At 49.4% G+C, this 18,694-nt stretch overlaps 1 protein-coding gene across 1 annotated transcript; it reads right to left on the bottom strand.

Moving 5' to 3' along the window:
• Nucleotides 1-8,159: 8,159 nt before the first annotated feature.
• LOC149366395 (uncharacterized) lies at nt 8,160-8,674 on the bottom strand. The gene is made up of 2 exons (XM_089570725.1): nt 8,618-8,674; nt 8,160-8,546 (listed from the first exon to the last, which is right to left on the bottom strand). The coding sequence occupies exons 1-2, from the start codon at nt 8,672-8,674 to the stop codon at nt 8,160-8,162; spliced, it is 444 nt and encodes a 147-aa protein (XP_089426851.1).
• Nucleotides 8,675-18,694: the final 10,020 nt, after the last annotated feature.

Raw genomic sequence — 18,694 nt, forward strand, 5'->3', positions numbered from 1 at the left:
CACCCGTAGTCCAGCTTGGAGCGCACCAGAGAGCGATATATTTGTAAAAGGCTTGCTCTATCGGACCCCCACCGCTTCCGTGAGAGAACTTTTAAGATATTGAGGGCTTGAGAAGCTTTATTTTTAAGGTTGTTAATATGTGGTAGAAATGTGAGTTTCTTGTCGAAAGTTACGCCTAAAAATTTGTGTTCTAGTTTAATTGGTAGCGCAGTGTGATTCAAGTATAGATTGGGATCGACCTGTAGGCCTCGTCGCAATGAAAAAAGAACAGCTACTGTTTTTTGAGGAGAAAATTTAAACCCATTTATGTCTGCCCAAGCACCTAGTTTATTTAGTGTGATTTGTATTTGTCTCTCACAGGTTGATATGCTAGAGGACGTGCATGCTATTTGTAGGTCATCTACATAGACTGAATACATTATGGACTTGGGTATTACTTTAGCTAAGGAATTCATTTTTACTATGAAGAGTGTCGTGCTTAGAATGCACCCCTGGGGTACGCCGTTCTCTTGGGTGAAAGTCATGGAGAGAGTTGCTCCTAGGCGGACTCGGAATGTGCGGTTAGCCAGGAAGTCGTTCAAGCAGTTCAACATCCTGCCGCGGATACCTAGCTCTGCTAGGTCACGGAGGATGCCGAACTTCCACGTAGTATCGTAGGCCTTCTCCAAGTCGAAGAAGACCCCAATACAGTGCTGCTTGTGGATGAACGCCTCCCGGATGGTGTTTTCCAGGCGGACAAGATGATCTGTGGTGGAGCATGTTTTCTTAAACCCACATTGGTGTGTATCTAGTAGTTGCCGAGATTCAAGTACGAAGGTTAGTCTAATGTTTATTACACTTTCGAAAGATTTAGCAATGCAGCTGGTGAGCGCTATTGGTCTATAACTGCTAGGACTTGTTGGTGGTTTTCCGGGTTTGAGAAAAGGTATTATGACTGCTTTTTTCCACTCGTCAGGTATATTTCCAGTTATCCAGATTTTATTAAAGAATTTTAACAGTGCCTCTACAGCAGCCTCGGAGAGATGTGCAAGCATAGCGTAATGCACGTTGTCTGGTCCCGGTGCTGTCTTTTTTCCAGAAGATAATACTTTATTTAATTCTTGTAGTGTGAGAGGCTGGTTATAATCCTCGTGTACACCAGCTCCAGATGGAAATTTTTGTTTTTCAGCTATTGCTTTGTGTTTCTGAAATGTGTTTGTGTAGTTGGATGAGCTTGAGATCTCACAAAATGCTCGCCCAGTATGTTGGCCTGTTCTTCTAAAGATGTTTGTGTCCCGGGTGCTGTCAAGAGAGGAAGTGTGAAAGGGGTATGGTCACCTGTAAATTTACGAACTTTTTCCCACATTTTGTTTGATGTTATTGAACTATTTATTGAGGAGACGTATTTCTGCCAAGAGGTTTTCTCTGCATTTCTTCGCACAAACCGCGCTCTGGCTTTTGCATTCTTAAAGGTGAGTAGGTTCTCTGCAGTGGGATATCGACGCAGAGCGCTCCAGGCTTTCTTTTGTTGTTTTTTTGCTAATGTGCATTCTTGTGTCCACCACACTTTGTGTTTCTTTTGTGCAAGTCCTGTTGTTTGTGGTATAGCGAGTGTTGCGGCCGATATTATGCATTCTGTAAACTTCTCATTAATTTCATCTGTGCTAAGGTCGTCACAAAATTCTTTTTCCAGAGTGGCACTTTTTGTAAAAAGTGACCAGTCGGCGAGCTGAATTTTCCAGCGCCGTGGCCTTGTGGGGATGATTGGAGTGGACGATGAGAGCCTGATGAAGGTAGGTAAGTGATCGCTGCCCATGGGGTCATTTAAAACATCCCATTTAAAATCGTTAAAAAGTAATGGTGATGCGAAAGCTAAATCGAGAGAGCTCATTTTTGCTGAGCTTGGACAGCAATATGTGGCTTTTCCCGTATTTAAAAGACAGACATTATTAGAAAGTATAAAATCTTCGATTGTTTGGCCTCTAGAGTCACAGCGTTCGCTTCCCCAAAACGGAGAGTGAGCGTTAAAATCGCCAACTACCAGAAATGGCTCCGGCAGTTCATCGATCAGGGCTTCTAGATCTTGGCATGTTAATGTAATGTGTGGGGGAAGATATACGGAACATATTGTTATGGTTTTGTAGCTGATGACGCTAACCGCAACCGCCTCAAGTTTCGTTTTCAGTTTGATTTCTTGAGCCGGGACGCCGCTTTGGATGATGATTGCGACGCCTCCCGACAGTCTATTTGCATGTTCGCGATCACGCCTAAAAGTTTTATAATGTTTTAAGATATTTGAATGTTGTGGACCAAGATTGGTCTCCTGGAGACATAGGGCTAGAGGCATCACTGACCCTAGAATATGAGTTATATCACTGTAGTTCCTCAACATTCCTCTACAGTTCCACTGTATTATGAAAGCCATCTTAGTTTTGTGTTTGTACTGATTGAAAAGCTAGATCAAGTTGTTTATGGCCCCGTGACTCGGGGCCTGTCTTTTTTTGACCGATCCAGGGAGCTCCGCCGACCATCCGACGTGGACGGTGAGGGGCTGCCCGGGGTCGTGTCCATCGCCTCTGCAGAGGCACTGGACGACCGTGCAGGAGGCATTTTGATTTTTGAGTTAGACCTCGACCTGTGGGAAGAGGTCTTTGGGCCCGCCGACCCGGGGGTCTGCGTCCCCTCCTTTGGGGTAGGCGGAGTAGCGTGAGCTACTCCACCAGACGGCGCGGATGGCCCCGCCCCAGGCTCACTACGTGTGACCTGGACAGGTGCCGAAGCCTGGTGTGGTGCGCCGCGCCCACGCACCACATCGGCGAAGTTTGTTTTTGCAGTGAAGGTGAATTTGTTTGTTTGAGAGTATTGCCTTCTTGCTTCTTTGAAAGAAATGTTTTGCGTAGTCTTGAGAGTAATGATTTCTTTCTCTTTTTTCCAGGACGGACAAGCCCTGGAGTAGGCAGCATGGTCGCCATCACAGTTTGCACACCGTAGGTTAGCAACACATTCTTCGGATTGGTGGTCCTTCGAAGAGCATTTTGCGCAAGTTTTGCGGCCGCGACAACTCTGGGAGCCGTGGCCAAATCTCTGGCAGTTGAAACATCTGCGTGGGTTGGGAATATACGGTCTTACATTTATTTTCAGGTAGCCTACTTCAATGGATTCGGGTAATGTGCTCATGTTGAATGTCAAGATCAGGTGTTTGGTGTCCACTTCTTTGCCATCCTTCCGGATTTTGATCCGGTGGACATCTACAACTTCTTGGTCAGTAAGTCCTTCGAGCATTTCCTTTTCAGAAAGGTGGACAAAATCTATTTCAGAGATGACGCCTCGTACAGTATTCAGAGACCGATGTGGGGTCACAGAGACAGGGATGTCCCCAATGGATACAATTGTTGCAACTTTTGAGTGTTGTATGCTGTCGCGCAGTTCGAGAAGTAAGTCGCCACTGGCCATTTTTGACACCTTGTAGCCAAGGCCTAAGGCATCTGTCAAGCGTTTTGAGACTTGGAATGGGGATATTATCCTTGCTTGCGTTTCTTCTGCTTTGCTATGGATGACGTGAAATTTTGGAAATGATACTTTTCTTTTTTGAAAAAAGTCGTCTGCTTCGGTCCGCCCTCTCTTGAGAGAGCGATCAAGTTTTGAAAGGGGGGGAGCCATAAAAAATTGAGGTTTTTCGGTCATGGTGCCAGCCACCCACCATGGAGCCCAACAGGGGGACGCGACAGGAACTTGAAAGCAAGTCCTGCCCACGCCAGCTGTACACCTTAACTATAACCTAATATGACTCAACTCAGGGTAGTTGGTCACACACGGTTAACCCTCGCCGCCAGGAAAGAAGGAAAAAACAAAGAAGAGAGGAGGATACAGGAAAGTTGTAAGAAAGGAAATAGGAAAGTGAAAGATAGAGGGGAGGATAGGAAAAGGCGACTGCCGATTTCCCCCGGTCGGGTCAGGCCGGAGGTGCCGTCTACAGGAAGCTGGGGCCGAAGTGGTGTGTTGCCTCCGCCGAGGGGCCTTAAGGGTCCAAACGCTCGGCATCGGCTCAACCACCAGGATCCCCTTTTCCCCGGACACGGCGATGCCACGCACGGCTAAGCGCGGATGCTCGGGTCCGTGGTGATGCATTGTTCACCATCATCCCCCTGCGGGGATGTCCCTGCGGATGCTCGGGTTAACCCCGTGGTGTCGCCACTCACCAACGTCTGCATGCTGCAGACGCCTCCCTGCGGGGAACTTTCCTTAAACAGTGCAACGAAGGTTAGGGGTATGAAGGGGCCAGCTATGCGCATATATTTTTCTGCTCTTTTTGCAGAAATGAATTGCGGCAGAGCATTTGAATATGTTAACCCCAAGAAAGAGAGAGAAAGAACATTACTGCGCGCAGCACCAAACCTTGAGTAAAGCGTGTGTAGACACGTACATGGAGGCCGCACTTTTTTTTTCGGGATTTTGACGGGGTGCTGTTCTTGCACGAAAGCGTAATTTTTCTACTTATTTTTAACGATTATAGCGCAGGCGAGATTATGCATGCGTATCCTGTTTGGGCGGCCACCCGCGTTTTAAAAAGGTTTAGCGTGGGTCTAGGGGACCCTTTATATGGAGAGAGCCCATTGAAATTATGGATTATAGGCGACGTCCAGCGATAACTGCTTCCAATAAATTAACCAGACTGGTAGATACCTTTATTGCCAAAAGTCCTGCCACCTCAAGGTATTCTCAGTTAGAATATGCGGTATATGCGTATAGTTGTGGGATTTGGCGTCGGACCGTATATACGGTTTGGCTGACGGTTCGAAACGGTGTTTCGCTCGCGAGATCCTGGCCGTCAGTGAGAGGCGGCTCTCACCTGGCCGGTTTTCCGCTCGCTGACGAAGGAACTCAGGAATATAGCACCTTCATCATATTATGAAGTCAGATGAGTGCGTTGGTTTTAGCCCCACGCGGAATGTGCTTAACTAGGAAAATCGTACACAAGGTCAGCAGCGCTGTATGCCTACTTTCTTTTTTTTCAGTTGCCCGGGTGTCAGGTTGGGGGGAAACATTCATCCACTCTCGCCATACTATCTCCTTCCACGGTGACCATCCCCCTTCTTCCAGAGTAACTGCCTTCCAGGCGGTTCCCATGGCAACCACTCTCCGCTTGTGCCTTACGCCCACGCTTTCCTTCCAAGGTTTTCATTCATCTTCGCGGCACAAATGGCACAAGAGTTCCCAACCTACGCTAACGGAGTGCGGCCTTTGTTTATTCGATATGCGCAAATAAGGAGTTTCGCACTCGTTGGTTTCACCGAGCTGCCGGCAGTAACTGGTTGTGCTGCGTGCAGCGCACATACCAGAGCAAGTTGGAAAAGATTGCTGCGGAAAGCTAAGATATGAAAGGTTGATGAAACGGCTGGTAACTGACGCAAGCCACAGAAAAGGAGCCTGAAAGAAATCGAGGGCCGCGCATGGATGGCTGACATTTGCTGAGTGGGCTTGAAACCTTGTTCGTTTTTCCGCTGGCGAAGCACGCGTGGAGTCTTCTCGATCTTCGTATAGTGGGCGCCAGCGCGAGGTAGAAGCCACGGCTTATCATTGAGCGCCCGGGACAGATTCGCTGCTCGGACCGCGCGCGCCCGCTTGGAAGCGCAGGCCGAAGGGTCAGTCCCCACTGTGCATCGATGCAAGCGCCCTCGCACAGGCGCTACGAACTAAGTAATAACATAGAGTAATACAGAAGTAAAGAGCGGACACTCCCGTAGGCCCCAGCGGCCGACTTTTGTGCACAGCGCACCTAGCGGACCCGGGGAAACGCACTAGCCTCAGAGATGATAGGCATTAACTGGAATCTTGGAGGCTCTACTTTCATTGCGTCTTGTGCGTTCTCCACTCTCGCGGAAGAGGCGGTGTCACATTGCCCAGCTGAGCAGCCGGCCACCAGCGTGACGATTACGGAGCACGCAACGATTATCCAGGTTTCTACGTGCAACGCTCGTCAAAAGCGTTTGGCTTTGATCGCTTGCCTGGACGCCGCGGCGAACACGTCACCCACAAGCCGCAAAGGCGTTATGCCACGCATCGCGTGCGCTTGGCAAGCGGCAGTGAACCTACTACGTGCATTCTGTCAGGGTGACAATGAGCGCATCAGTCACTCCGCAGAAGGAAGCCAAGACATGCCAAGACCATACTCTTTTTCTTTTTTTTTATTTTCACGTTCAGTGCCATCTGGCGGAAACGGGGAAGCGCCGAACTTGGCCGCGAAAGGGCCCGAGTGTCCGCTCTTTACTTTTATGTTACTCTATGGTAATAACGCGAACGCCGCTCTTACTGTTGCCCAGCCAGCGCGATTCAGACTTCCGCTCGCCCGAGAGCGCGGATGTCTTTCACCCTCACGCTCCATACCCTCGCGGTAAGTGCGCGTGGTAGACGGGCGCCACCATCGACCCCGCAGCCGCTCTGCTGCGGTCCACGGTGGGCTGCATATTATTGCGAAAGCAATACTACTTGCACTTTCACGCCGTTGCCGTGCCGCGGCGGTGACCACCATACTGCCGCTGCGGGGACCACCATTGACCTTCATTTGACCTTGATTGCATTGATTGGATTAGATTAGACTGGATTGGATTAGATTACATTAGATTAGAGTAGATTACATTGAATTGGATTGGATAGGAGTGGATTTGATTGTATTGTATTGTATTGGACTGGACTGGATTGCATTGGATTGGATGGGATTGGATTGTATAACCGGTGCATCACCACAAGTCTAATCACAAGCACCAGCACCAGCTACACTACCAGCAGTACCATGGCGCAGGTGCGGATATTGCTTTCGCAATTACCGGGCTTAACCAAGCTAAGCCACAGCGAATTTTTTTTTGACAAACACTGTATGTACGTTGTCCATGAAGACGTTTATGAATAACTCTTCGGCAGGAAGGGACACCACTGCTTTCCGTCATTCCCTGCGAAACGGTGGTGGGCTGGAGCCTCGGGGTGAGAAATCGCCACCTTCCAGAAGCGCCATCCACCCACCCAATGGCGTGGACCGTGTGCTGCCGAGGCGTGAGCAAAAAAGTAGTGTGTTTGGAATGGGGTCAGTGTAGTGTGTAGTGTGTCCTAAAACCCAAAAGACGGATCACAAAAGCGAGAAAACGTTCTGTGCAAAAGTGAAAGAAACAGGAGGAAACGAAAATGAAGTCTTAGGCAATAGAACAGAGAAAAAATGCGGTGGAAACGTTTCGCAACAAAGTGGAGAGAGCGCACGATGGAGCCACATCGAATCGGAAATCACTGATAAAGATTTATAAAAAAAATTATTTCTAGACTGCTTTAGTCTAGCATAAATACCGATGGATCTGTATTATCTTAATGAGCAAGGTTTGCTGCTTTTGCTTATTTTTTTTACAGTACTAGCTGTCTGAGGCTAGTTGACCACTCACCTAATAGTACGGAGAGTGAGCACTTCTGATTGCTTCTCGAAACGATGAAGCAAAAGACGTAAAGACTTTTGTTATAACTTTATTAAATGTCAAGAAACCGCATTACAGCATGCGTTTGGCCATAGTTCATTAGCTCTGCACAGTATCACTTTCTTGCCTCCCGATTGTGCAGCCGCTGTGGTCAGGGGAGTGCCTGCTAGTGAATGAAATCTCTCTTTACTGAGCAGGCGCTTGATTCACCGTGAAAGGGAATGGACAACGTAAGACAGCGCACTGAAGACCGAACAGTAAGTATGAATTACCTTTAGAGTAATTTTCACGTACAGGAAAGTGAACATTGAATTCAAGGAAGACGTTTTGATATAAAGCGGCTCTAAGTATTCTAGTATTCCAAGCGTACTCCTGCAAGGAATGCGGGAGGTCAATAGGATACCATTGCGTAAAAAAGTATACCCCCCCCTCGGCTTATATTTTCTAGATGGCCTTCTCCTTAACCAGATCATCGTGAACGCTAAGATAGGCACCGAGATAATGTGTGTACTCTCACCGCTAGGTAAATATGAAATATGAATATATGAAATATGCTACGTAAATATGAAATCTAATGATGTACTGCCACAAAGCAGTGGAAAAATGTCAGTGAAGCAGGTCATCTGGAATACCCTGTGTCATCTGGCTCTTTGCGATCCAGCTGTGTGAACGTTGTCAATCGCGCTATCGTATAGGGTGATATTACTGCGCGGGGACCAATCGATATCACTCGCGAGCCTGCATGCCAGCATGCTTGCGGCCCAGGCTGGCGAATATCTGGTCCATCGTGGTGTCGCTGACGTAGAAGAGGTCAAACTTGTGCCGGCGTTTGATGGCGATCAGTCGGTCGAACACCTCGCAGAAGCCGCCGGGCGGCAGCTCGGGGATGCGGAACTCGAGGAGACCCTCGTAACAGCACACAAGCTCGCACGTCGGGAACGTGTCCATCATGTCGATGGCGATGACCCGCTGGTGGTCCATGTCGTACTTGCGGTCGGGAAAGGTGTACACGGTGATGGTGATTCCGCGGCAGTACTTCCCTCGCAGCTCCTTCACCGAGCCGATGCACTCGATGCGACCCGCGACCAGGATGGCGATGCGGTCGCACACGCCCTGGAAGTGATGCAGGTGCTCGCAGGTAAGTACCACGCTGCTCGTGGGACGCAGCAGTTCCAGGACCCGACGCACGACGGCGCGTCCAGCTCTGGAAGGTCGAGCAGGTAGAGCTTGGGGAGCGCCATCAGGGCCAGTGCCAGAGACAGCTGGGTCTTTGCACCTGCGCCTTAAGAAGAGACGGGCGCGTCCGGCTCGTCCAGTCGCAGCAGGCAGGCCGTGGTTCGGTTCACGTCCTGGATGCCTCGAAGCGCGGCGAACACGCAGATGGTCTCGCAGCCCGTGAGCGGCTCCAGGAGTCCCGAGCCGTAAGGGACGTAGCCGACCCCCTGCATCCACTGGCGGTAGTGGCGGGTGAGGGACAGGCCGTTGCGCAAGTAGGCGTCGCCGGACGTCGGGAACAGCTCGCCGCCAAGCATGCCAAGCAGCGAGGACTTGCCGGTGCCTAGGACTCCGACGAGACCGAAGCACTCGCCGCGGCGTACGGCGAAGCTGACGCCGTCGACGGCGACGCGCGGCTGCACGTAGCCGTACGTCTTGCTCAGGCCGCGCACGACCAAGGCCTGCTGGCCGAAGTTGCGCTGCTGGCAGATATCGTCGACCAGCTTAGCTTCGTTGCGCACGTCGGCGTCGATTTCGGACTCGAACTGCGGGTACCAGTAGCCCGGGGTGGTGTCGCTCTTCTGGGAGCGGGACCACAGACGCTGCAGCAGGGTGGAGTCTAGGAAGCTGGCCGCGGCGAAGCAGAAGCAGACCTCCAGGAACAGCGCCGACACCTCAGAGAAGCCCGAGTACAAGCCCATGCTGGGGGGCTGCTCCAAACTGCCATGCCCACGCATGGGATCTGCGCCCAAACAAACGCTTTGATTAATGCGTATCGAATCGCTTCTGTTCCGAGTTTTACAATGTCAGGTGCTCGAGGGTGAGCTACGGGAGCATGCAGCACACAGCACTGGAATGTTTGTCACAGCAGCAAAATTCACGACACCAGTGTGGATGAATAAGGTAGAAACTTGGGCTTGTTTGTTCCGACCTAAGACCACCGTTGTACCGCAACACACGACAGGACACAGAAATGTGTGTGTCTTCTCGTTCTGTGTCCTTGTCGTGTGTTGCTCTACAACAATGGTTTTAAGTGTGGAGGAGGGAGTGCGAATGATGTAATTGCTTTGTGACCAATGAAAGTGCGCCATCTATTATCGACGTGGTTCGGGTCTGCAATCTAAGTGCATTTATAAGTGCATGGGTGCATTTATAACAATATGGGGCTAGCAGCGGAGATACGGCACCTCAATGACAGCTTCATCAGTGAGCGGAGGAGGTGGTGTTGAGCATATAGTCGCCCTAAAGGCAAAATGGTAGTGCTGTTGCAAAAGCTTCTTTGCATTGTAGGGACGCGACTCGTCTCCTGTGGTTCGCTTCCCAGCACTTCACCCTCAACTCATCCCCGGTGGTTCTCTTCCCCGCAGTGCAAGTAGTTGGGTTACTTTAACTAACAGGGGAGAGCGCTCGCGTCGCAGCGACACGAGCGCTACACGTGTTTGCTGCGCGCGCGGGCGGATCTGCTCAACCCCGGGAAAGAGCGCGGACGTGTCGCGCGCCGCTCCGCTCTTCGTCGGCGGGCGCCTCCTGGTCGGAACAGGCTCCCGCCAGCCGTACGGCCTCGGAGTTTTCCCTTGCCCTAGCGCGGGCGAACATTCGCTCGTAACCGTACTGGTGAGTCGGACGTCCTCGATTCCTCAGCCTATTTTGTTGCTATCTGGCGTTATTGTTGTAGTAGCAATAAATGCCTTGTTTGTGTCAGCCAGTGTGTCGTTCCTTTGTTCCCGCAGAGCAAGGCCCGCCGTGGTCGGCGTACGCGACCACGGGGTGGGGTCCGCGTGGTTTTGAACTGTGTCAGCCGCGGTTAATCGGGAAGAACGTATTTATCTCCCCAAGGAAAACACCACAGTATCAAAGACTGCAAATGCACTAATCAGATACAACTCAAGAGCAAAGCGGCAGGTGCCCCTCAAAGGAGGCCTTCCACCCAATGGCATCGCCAGATTTGCATGGCGTCGCAATATATGCGTGGTGAGTACCCTCTCGCGCTAGCATAACAGCGGATTAACCGTGTGTGACTTGGTAGTAACCATGCATGTATTAATCATGGCGTAATGGAAATCGGTAGACGCCAGTGGCTGGAAGTCCTCCGCTTTGTTACCACTTCGTTCTTGAGTTGGATCCGACTAAAGCAACTTTTTTTCTGCCCTAGATAAGTCGAAGGCCGACTCCAGCTTCTGTCACAAGGAAAGCGTAATGCCAAAGAACTCACCGGATATCTGCTTGACTACTGTGCCTGTACCAAACTTTTTGCCAAAGGTCTTAATAACATGAATGAATACTTTTTAGCAACAATGTTAACATCCCAACAGTCTCCGTCTCAGCGCGCTGCCAAGCCCTTTATCTAACCTCAGCACTTGAACCCGCACGTCCACTGCGGCTTTCCCCCATGCGTGCGTTCATGAAAGAGAGATTTTGTGTACCTTAGTCTGCTTGGTGGCACTATTTTTAAAACACTATTAGCATTAGCGCAGCTGCCTCGAATATGTCGATGCATTTCCGGTGTCTCTCGCTTTTTTTTTTTGCCGGCAAAAAAAGGTGACCCAATAATAAACTTCGAAGAAGCAAAACCGGTGCCTCATCCGGTCTGCGTTCTTTCCTCGGATATCCATGGCGCAATCTAATAAAATTGGTTAGCATCCCGCAGAAGCGACCACCAAATAGGGTAAAGCGCCGGAGCTGCTCTGCAAACACGAAGCCGCTTGCCGACGCTGTCCGGTTGTAGAGGCAAGGCTAGTGCGAAAGTGGCGTAAAAAAAGGGACGTGTACAAATTAGAGCACTGCACGGGCCTCAATCTGAGTCCCAAGCCCGGCCCGGAGACCTGAAGCCCGGCCCAGGCCCGCTAAATTATCGCTCTAGCGATCCCGGCCCATCCCGTGAATACAGGAGTGAAGCCCTGCCCGGGCCCGGCCCGGCCAGTTTCACAGTAACGCTTGAGGTATACTGCTCACTCTGAGCAAGTAGACTGCTACTAGACCGATACGAAACTGGCCGACAAAGATTTTGAAACCACAGTTTGGCTTGCAGACAGTTGGTTCTTTTTAACCCAGAAGGAAGTGATTAAGAGTAGTGCCCGCCAGGCCCTCTTTTGGACAGTGATCTCGTGTAGGTGCGCGAAGATAAACTCGGAAGCTCCGAGAGCCCAATAAAAAGGGCTGCACACGCGCGTAATAGACTACTTTGCATTCCCCCATGATTTTAATCAGTTATATTTTGCCGCCCGCAAAGTATAAACATTAAAGCTGCCTAGCAAGCAGTAGGATGACATTTTTTTTAGTGAACGCGATCTCACAAGCTGAACTCATAGCCGAACTGGTCGCCTTTCAGCAGAAACGAAAAGCTAAATGGCTTGAGTATTTCACGGTGTGTGTTGTGAAGACTTTAAGCGTCCTAAACTAATATGTCCTTCCCGAATGCAATTCTAATAGTGTATAGGTATGTTTTTGGAGCTTTTGTGGCTATTTCATTTACGAGACGTTCCGGTCAGCTGATCAAAAAGAAAACCAAACGCTCTTTAGTTTGTGAATTTTCTCACATGAGAAAAATGTAGCTATAAAATAAAAGCTATGTTTTTGGGGCTTAAGGGCCCAAGGGGAGTCAGGCTGTGAGAGACACCGAAGCAGAGGGCTCCGGATCATTTCGACCACCTGGGTTTCTTCAACGAGCAATGATACTACAAAGTACATGAATGTCATGCTTGTTGCCTAAATAGAAATGCGGCCGCCGAGGCTAGGAGTCCACCCTGGTTCCCTGGCTCAGTAATCAAGCGCCTTGACCACTAAGCCACCACGACGTAGAAATAAGGAAATAAATAAGTCAATGAATAAGGCTTAGTTTTTTTCTCAGCGCGTACTAAAATCCATAGCTCATCCGTATCGCTGCTCCAACGCCGCAGTTGTGTACTCACTCTGCAATAGTGAATGAATAGTCGGACACCAGCAGTTTCTACACGGACCCAAGCCCGGCTCGGGTCCGCAGCTTTAAGCCCGAGCCCGGCCCGGGCGCGCAACTTCAGGCCCGGGCCCGGCCCAGGCTCGGCAAAACAGATCATGTGCCGGGCTTTCGGCCCGGCCCGAGCCCGTGCAGTGCACTAGTACAAACCAGCGAGTCCGAGGAAGTACGCTAAACCAACAGCTGGTGTTTTATTTCTCTTTTTAGTGTTTAATATACACTGCTCGAGTGCTGTACATAAGTTTGGATCTGGCACCTGCTTCTCACTGTATAAAATATTCTATGCATCAAGCGCAAGCCTGAGTGCTTTTAATCCGATTTTAACGGCGAAACATTAAAAATCTGCTTGGTAGAAAAACATGCGCAGTCAGTCGTAAGATCCGCCATTAGCTGGAGGAAAGTGACGTCACCAGACCGAATAGTTCCCACTGGCTAAAGGGAAGTGACGTTATGAGAATGGAAGTGCAAGTGACGTCACCAGACCGGATAATTCCCACTGGCTAAAGAGAAGTGACGTCATGAGAATGGAAGTGCAAGTGACGTCACCAGACCGGATAATTCCCACTGGCTAAAGAGAAGTGACGCCACAAGAACGGAAGTGCAAGTGACGTCACCAGACCGGATAATTCCCACTGGCTAAAGGGAAGTGACGTCATGAGAATGGAAATGCAAGTGACGTCACCAGACCGGATAATTCCCACTGGCTAAAGGGAAGTGACGTCGTGAGAATGGAAATGCAAGTGACGTCACCAGACCGCATAATTCCCACTGGCTAAAGAGAAGCGACGTCACAAGAACGGAAGTGCGTTTTAACTTAAGCTGAACCCTTTTCGTTAGCCTCCACGTTTCTGCCCCGCAGGTGAGTACAGGTAAGATAAGCTGTTGTATACTTTTCTTTTGAGGGATATTGGCAAACTGCCATTCATGATCTCGAAGAACCTGCTATATGCGCTCCACTGCATCGAATCAGCGGCCACTACCAGCCGTAAATAGACGTATTCCCTTACCACTTCCAGCACCTCGCTACCTACTTTGAACTCCTGTTTCGCTGATAGAATGCAGTATGACATTCCAGCGTTCTAGAAGAGCTTCAGGCGCTTCCCGAATCTTTCGAGTAGCCTAAGTTACATACCACTTTCGTCCACAGACCAAACAAAGCCACGCATTATAATAACATAGCTATATAAAGCAGCACAGCACTACGCAACAAACGGTAACGCCGCTGCAGAGCCGTGCTGCTGGATTGGATTGACCTGACCGCGAACTGGCATCTGTGATGATGATGATAGCGACAGTTTTGAGTTTACGAATGGTTTCAATGACAAATTTACCGAACAAAGCGGCGGACGTGCTGCACAGTTGCTCTAGTTTTCTAAATATAAAACTAGTGATTGAGTTGCTGCAAAATTGTGCAACACCTGCTACTGCTCTTAAATTAATTTAGCTCGTTGGCGGCTCTTGCACTGCAGGTAGGATTGTGGAATCGCCCCAATTTACAAATGTCTTCGCGTCGAACCCTGCAGCTAATGCAAATAATTTCTTGAAAGCAGATTTACGGAATAAGTCTTTCGAGGTTAAAAAAAACTGCGTAGCGTACAGAGTACACATAGACGAACGGCGCGAATTTTCCATGAGGAAAAAATGTCCATACTCATGGCCTGGGAAAATACTCGGCCGTGCATCCTTCAGACGTAAACCTCGTCTATCATGCGTAAATACAAAAATGGACACTGTCCGTGACTCCGAAAGACCTACAAATAAGGATAACCAAAACCGGATTGTGTTCGTACGTCCAATCTTGGTGCATGACCTTAGGATTAAGCTCGGACGTCTAACGGATATTTGTGGTTGCTTGTGGACATCAGATAAGCAAGACATTCGTGAAAAAAAGGAAACGATGAAATCTTGTAATGTCACAATAAAGACAGTTATTAACAAATTCTGTGTATGGTCTTTGATGAGTCTCAAAAGAGAAGGCGATCCAGTATGATAAATTATTCACTGAATCAACCAATTATCATAATTTTTATTCCATTATATCGTCAACTTCATTGCTATTTAGCTAGTGCCGTGATGTGATTGGCCGAAGTCACTTTAGAGCAGTTTTTGAAGCAGCCTAATGTGGCTTTTGGCGCAGATATTCCGGGTAGCAGAAACTGAGATGTAATACCCGCCGCTGCGGCTCAGTGGTAAGGCGCTCTTCTACCGAGCCGGAGTACCCGGGTTCGAACCCGACTGCGGCGGCCGCGTTTCGATGGAGGCGAAACGCAGGAGGCGCCTGTGTGCTGTGCGATGTCAGTGCACGTTAAAGGGACTATGAAACAAATTTATTGAGATTACGTAAAGATAGGCAATCCATCACTCGTCACTCCAGCGCAAGAATTTTTGAGCTAGCATCAATAACAACGAAGTTATAGGCGATTAAAAATCACGCTCCTCCTCTCCCCCCTCAACTCGTACGCGCGGGGTACCATAGAAAAATAAAGAAAACAGCTCCGGGACTGGGCTCCGCCCATGAACACGTCATTCGCTGACGTTCGGTTTACGACTTCCGGTTGTCCCACTCCCGAGGAGCAGCGTGTGTCGGCAGCGTCTCTCCGGTCTCTGCGCTTTCTTGGCTCCCGAACTCGCGACAGAAAGAGGCGGCAGAGGTAAATTAAAACCATATGCGCGAAGGCAATGCCCTCGCTCGCGCTTGCCCGAGGGGGTCGCGCGGCCGCTCGAGCAGACGATGTTCACCGCTACCGGAAGTGTGCCCGTGACGTCGAAGCTGCCGCGGCTCTAGCGAATGACAGCGTGTGGTGGCCTGCCGACGTCATGGGACTAGTGACGTCTGTTTTCCCGATTTTGGTTTCAGAATTGCTCCCTACGAAGACACCAAGCGGCCCGCGAATTTTAAAAAACACGATTTTTAAAAATTCATAATAAATTGCCGGCTCAGTTCCGAAGATTCATACTTGGTGTCAATGCTTCTGAGCATCACTTCTAACATTTGCAAGCGGCTTTTAATTCTTTTCATGGTCCCTTTAAAGATCCCCAGGTGGTCGAAATTATTCTGGAGATCTCCACTACGGCACCTCTTTCTTTCTTCTTTTAATTTAAGACATCTTCAAAGCAACTATCTGAAGCAAAAAAAAAACGCTACAAAACGTGCATGGAAAATCCGTTTTGAGCTGGTTAACGTTTTACATCAGTCGTATACAGACAGTTGCGCAAATCAGAGAAAATCGAAGAAAAATTCTCTCGGCTTAACCGCGCGTTTGTTTGGGCTCAAATTTTGCACAGAGGTTGCATTTGGTGGTCAGTTTTGTTTTATACTACATTTAGGTGGGGTACTTGCCTGATTCAGTCAGAATTTTTTGGAAATCCCCATCGTATGTGGCGACGACGATCCAAAACTGAAAGACATCGCAGCAATGGTACCCGTAGCGCCATCTCGCACCCACCGGAGAAACCCAGCTGTGCTAAGTGGAGAGCTCGTTTCTCCGATGGCTGCGAGATGGCGCCACGCGTACCATTGCTGCGAAGTCTTTCGATTTTGGTTCTTCGTCGCCACAGACGATGGGGATTTCCAAATAATTCTGCTCGAATCAGGCAAGTACCCCACCTAAATGTAGTATAAAACAAAACTGACCACTAAATGCAACCTCTGTGCGAAATCTGAGCCCGAACAAACGCGCGGTTAAGCCGAGAGAATTTTTCTTCGATTTTCTCTGATTTGCGCAACTGTCTGTAGAAGGGTCAGGGTTCGGGCTAGTGGGTAGTCAACATGAGGATCCGTAGCACACAAAATTGTGTTGTGTCCCTTCAATTTTGTGCGCTATGGATCCTCAGTCGTATAGCTCGGCTAATGTTCGGGTCAAAAAACGTCTATGAATCCGTCTTCTAGGCGTAGTCAAGAAACTTCTAAGCGTAGCCTATGAATACCTTTTCTAAACTTCATAAAAAAAAGCGTGTAAAGTTAGCGACAGGAAGATGTTTTCTATACTAATGCAGGTAGTTTAGAAAATGTTTGCAATACGATTTGTAGCCCCCATTCCGTTCCCACGAATTTTGCGCGTTTTGTTCAGAAAAAGAGGTATCAGGCTTGCAGTGTGCACCGTACAATACCCCTGCTGCACGCTGCAAGCTTGGTGCTGGCGTCGACAGCTGGTATTATCCGTAAATCAACAGAAAAATATCAAAACAACGCTCTTTATTACATCTTATCAAAAACAAACTGCTCAAGCAGCACATAAACAGGTTGAAAGGTGGGATAGCGTAGAAAAAAGAGCATACTTGGAATGAGTCATATCACTAGTATCTGGTGCAAAAAAAAGCATTACGACACAAGCAGCTAAGGACCCATTCAAAATCTTCTGAGACGTGCTGCTTTACTTAGTCGCGGTGACATGCGCTTGTTATGTCTCGAAACATTAACGAGATGGTGAGCAGACCAAGAAAAAATAAAAATGGCCCTGACCGCATCTCTAGTGGCCTAAACCAATTTAAAATAAATAATGAGGCACAAGCAGATTGTGAACTTTCCCGCCTCCTCGCACAGATTGCGTGGCACATCAATTGCTCTCTCATCGCGAAGTAGTTTCTATAAGCCACCAAGTTATTGACCAATGCGCCGCAATTAAAAAACAAACCACTTAAGCCTAACGCGCGCAAGGAAACGCATCGATACTGTTTTGACTCCGATGTTGAATGCGCCCTCTGCTTGGCGTGCACACGGCGGCTTCGACTCTGAGAAAAAAAGTAATGGTGCTTTTAATACAACTGCAGTCCAGTATAAATATGAGCGCGTATTCTTCGCATGTACGGATATTGCTTCACCGTGCCTATGTAGTCTTCTAGCCTTCGAAGGCTAGAAGACAACATAAGCACGGTGACTGAGTGGCCTTATTTTCCATTTAGTGATTCATGGTCCTACATTGCGCTGGGGTAGGTTACAAAAAGTGACATGCAAAACAAGGCACAATCGTCAAAACCATCATCATGAACGGTAAGTCGTCGTCAAGGTAACAGTGGAACGGTCAAGTGAGAAGACAGTGAGCAGCCCCGACGCAAACAACTCGCCAGCAGATACTGAGCTAAGAAAATTAAATATCAGAAAAGCAGGAATACAATCTTTACACTGAAGCCTGTAGATGCTGCATCAGCAGAACTCGGAAACGTGTCGTGGAAAAGCAAGAGCGAAAGCACATTCTCTACACTCTAACTTCATAAAGGAAGCGAATCAAGCCGCACCCATGCATGCGAACAAGATAGGACGGGTTCTGTGACAATACTGGGGCATAACGACTGTCCGTTGAAGCGAGCACTGCTCAGAATTCGAGAATGCAGACCGGGATTGTTATGGGTGGATTGGAAAAACACAGAGGCAGAGGGGAACGCGGAGCGAGTAAGAGGGAATGTGGTTTCCTAGTTCTAATCAAGGACGTACGGGAGAGATTGGTCGAGTGGCACACTTAGCGCCGCGCACCCCAGCTGGTACAGGCAATTGACAACGGGCGGCGGGACTTGCGGTGGCAGGTAAGCTCATATGACACCCACCACAAGAGCAGAGAAGCCTCGAGGCCCACACCACTTGTCTGGCCACCTCATCTGCTGCAGCGACACCAGCTGTCGGAGACATTATACCACAGTCGCTGCGGCCAATCCAGGAAGCACGACCAACCACTCGCCGCCACCAACTTCGCTGAGCACGATGAAAACCTTAGCCCATGTGAGACGCTGCAGCTGCAACAGCTCCAGGGAAGGGAGATGTGAGCGACGAAGCGCACGTAGAGGTGGCCACAGTTCCCCGAGGTCGGACAGAAGCACTGGTAAATGGTATACACTCAGAGGCGCGCGGACGCAACACAGTGGAAACGCCGCGCAAGCAGGGGACTTAAGATCGCCGAGGAACCAGTACACAGTGATGGTGCGAAGAGATGTGCGCGCTCGATGGTCGCTGCACGGCGGGGAGGTCGAACAACGGCAGAGCATCCGTTGGATATCACCGCGCAGCGGTGGCGGGAAAGGGAATAACGCGCGATAACCACCGTGCAACGAGGAAGAGGCAGCAACGCGGATAGGGCTGCAGGCACGTAAAGGTTAGCGCGAA

This window comes from Amblyomma mixtum, chromosome 1 (genome assembly GCF_055824585.1).
Source record: "Amblyomma mixtum isolate Tamu chromosome 1, ASM5582458v1, whole genome shotgun sequence".
NCBI classification, from domain to species: Eukaryota; Metazoa; Arthropoda; class Arachnida; order Ixodida; family Ixodidae; genus Amblyomma; species Amblyomma mixtum.

Coding starts and splice junctions, on each gene's coding strand:
- LOC149366395 (XM_089570725.1), bottom strand. CDS start 8,674: ATGGCGCTCCCCAAGCTCTACCTGCTCGACCTTCCAGAGCTGGACGCG. Junction 8,547..8,617: donor AGCTGGACGCGCCGTCGTGC/GTCGGGTCCTGG, acceptor CATCACTTCCAG/GGCGTGTGCGACCGCATCGC.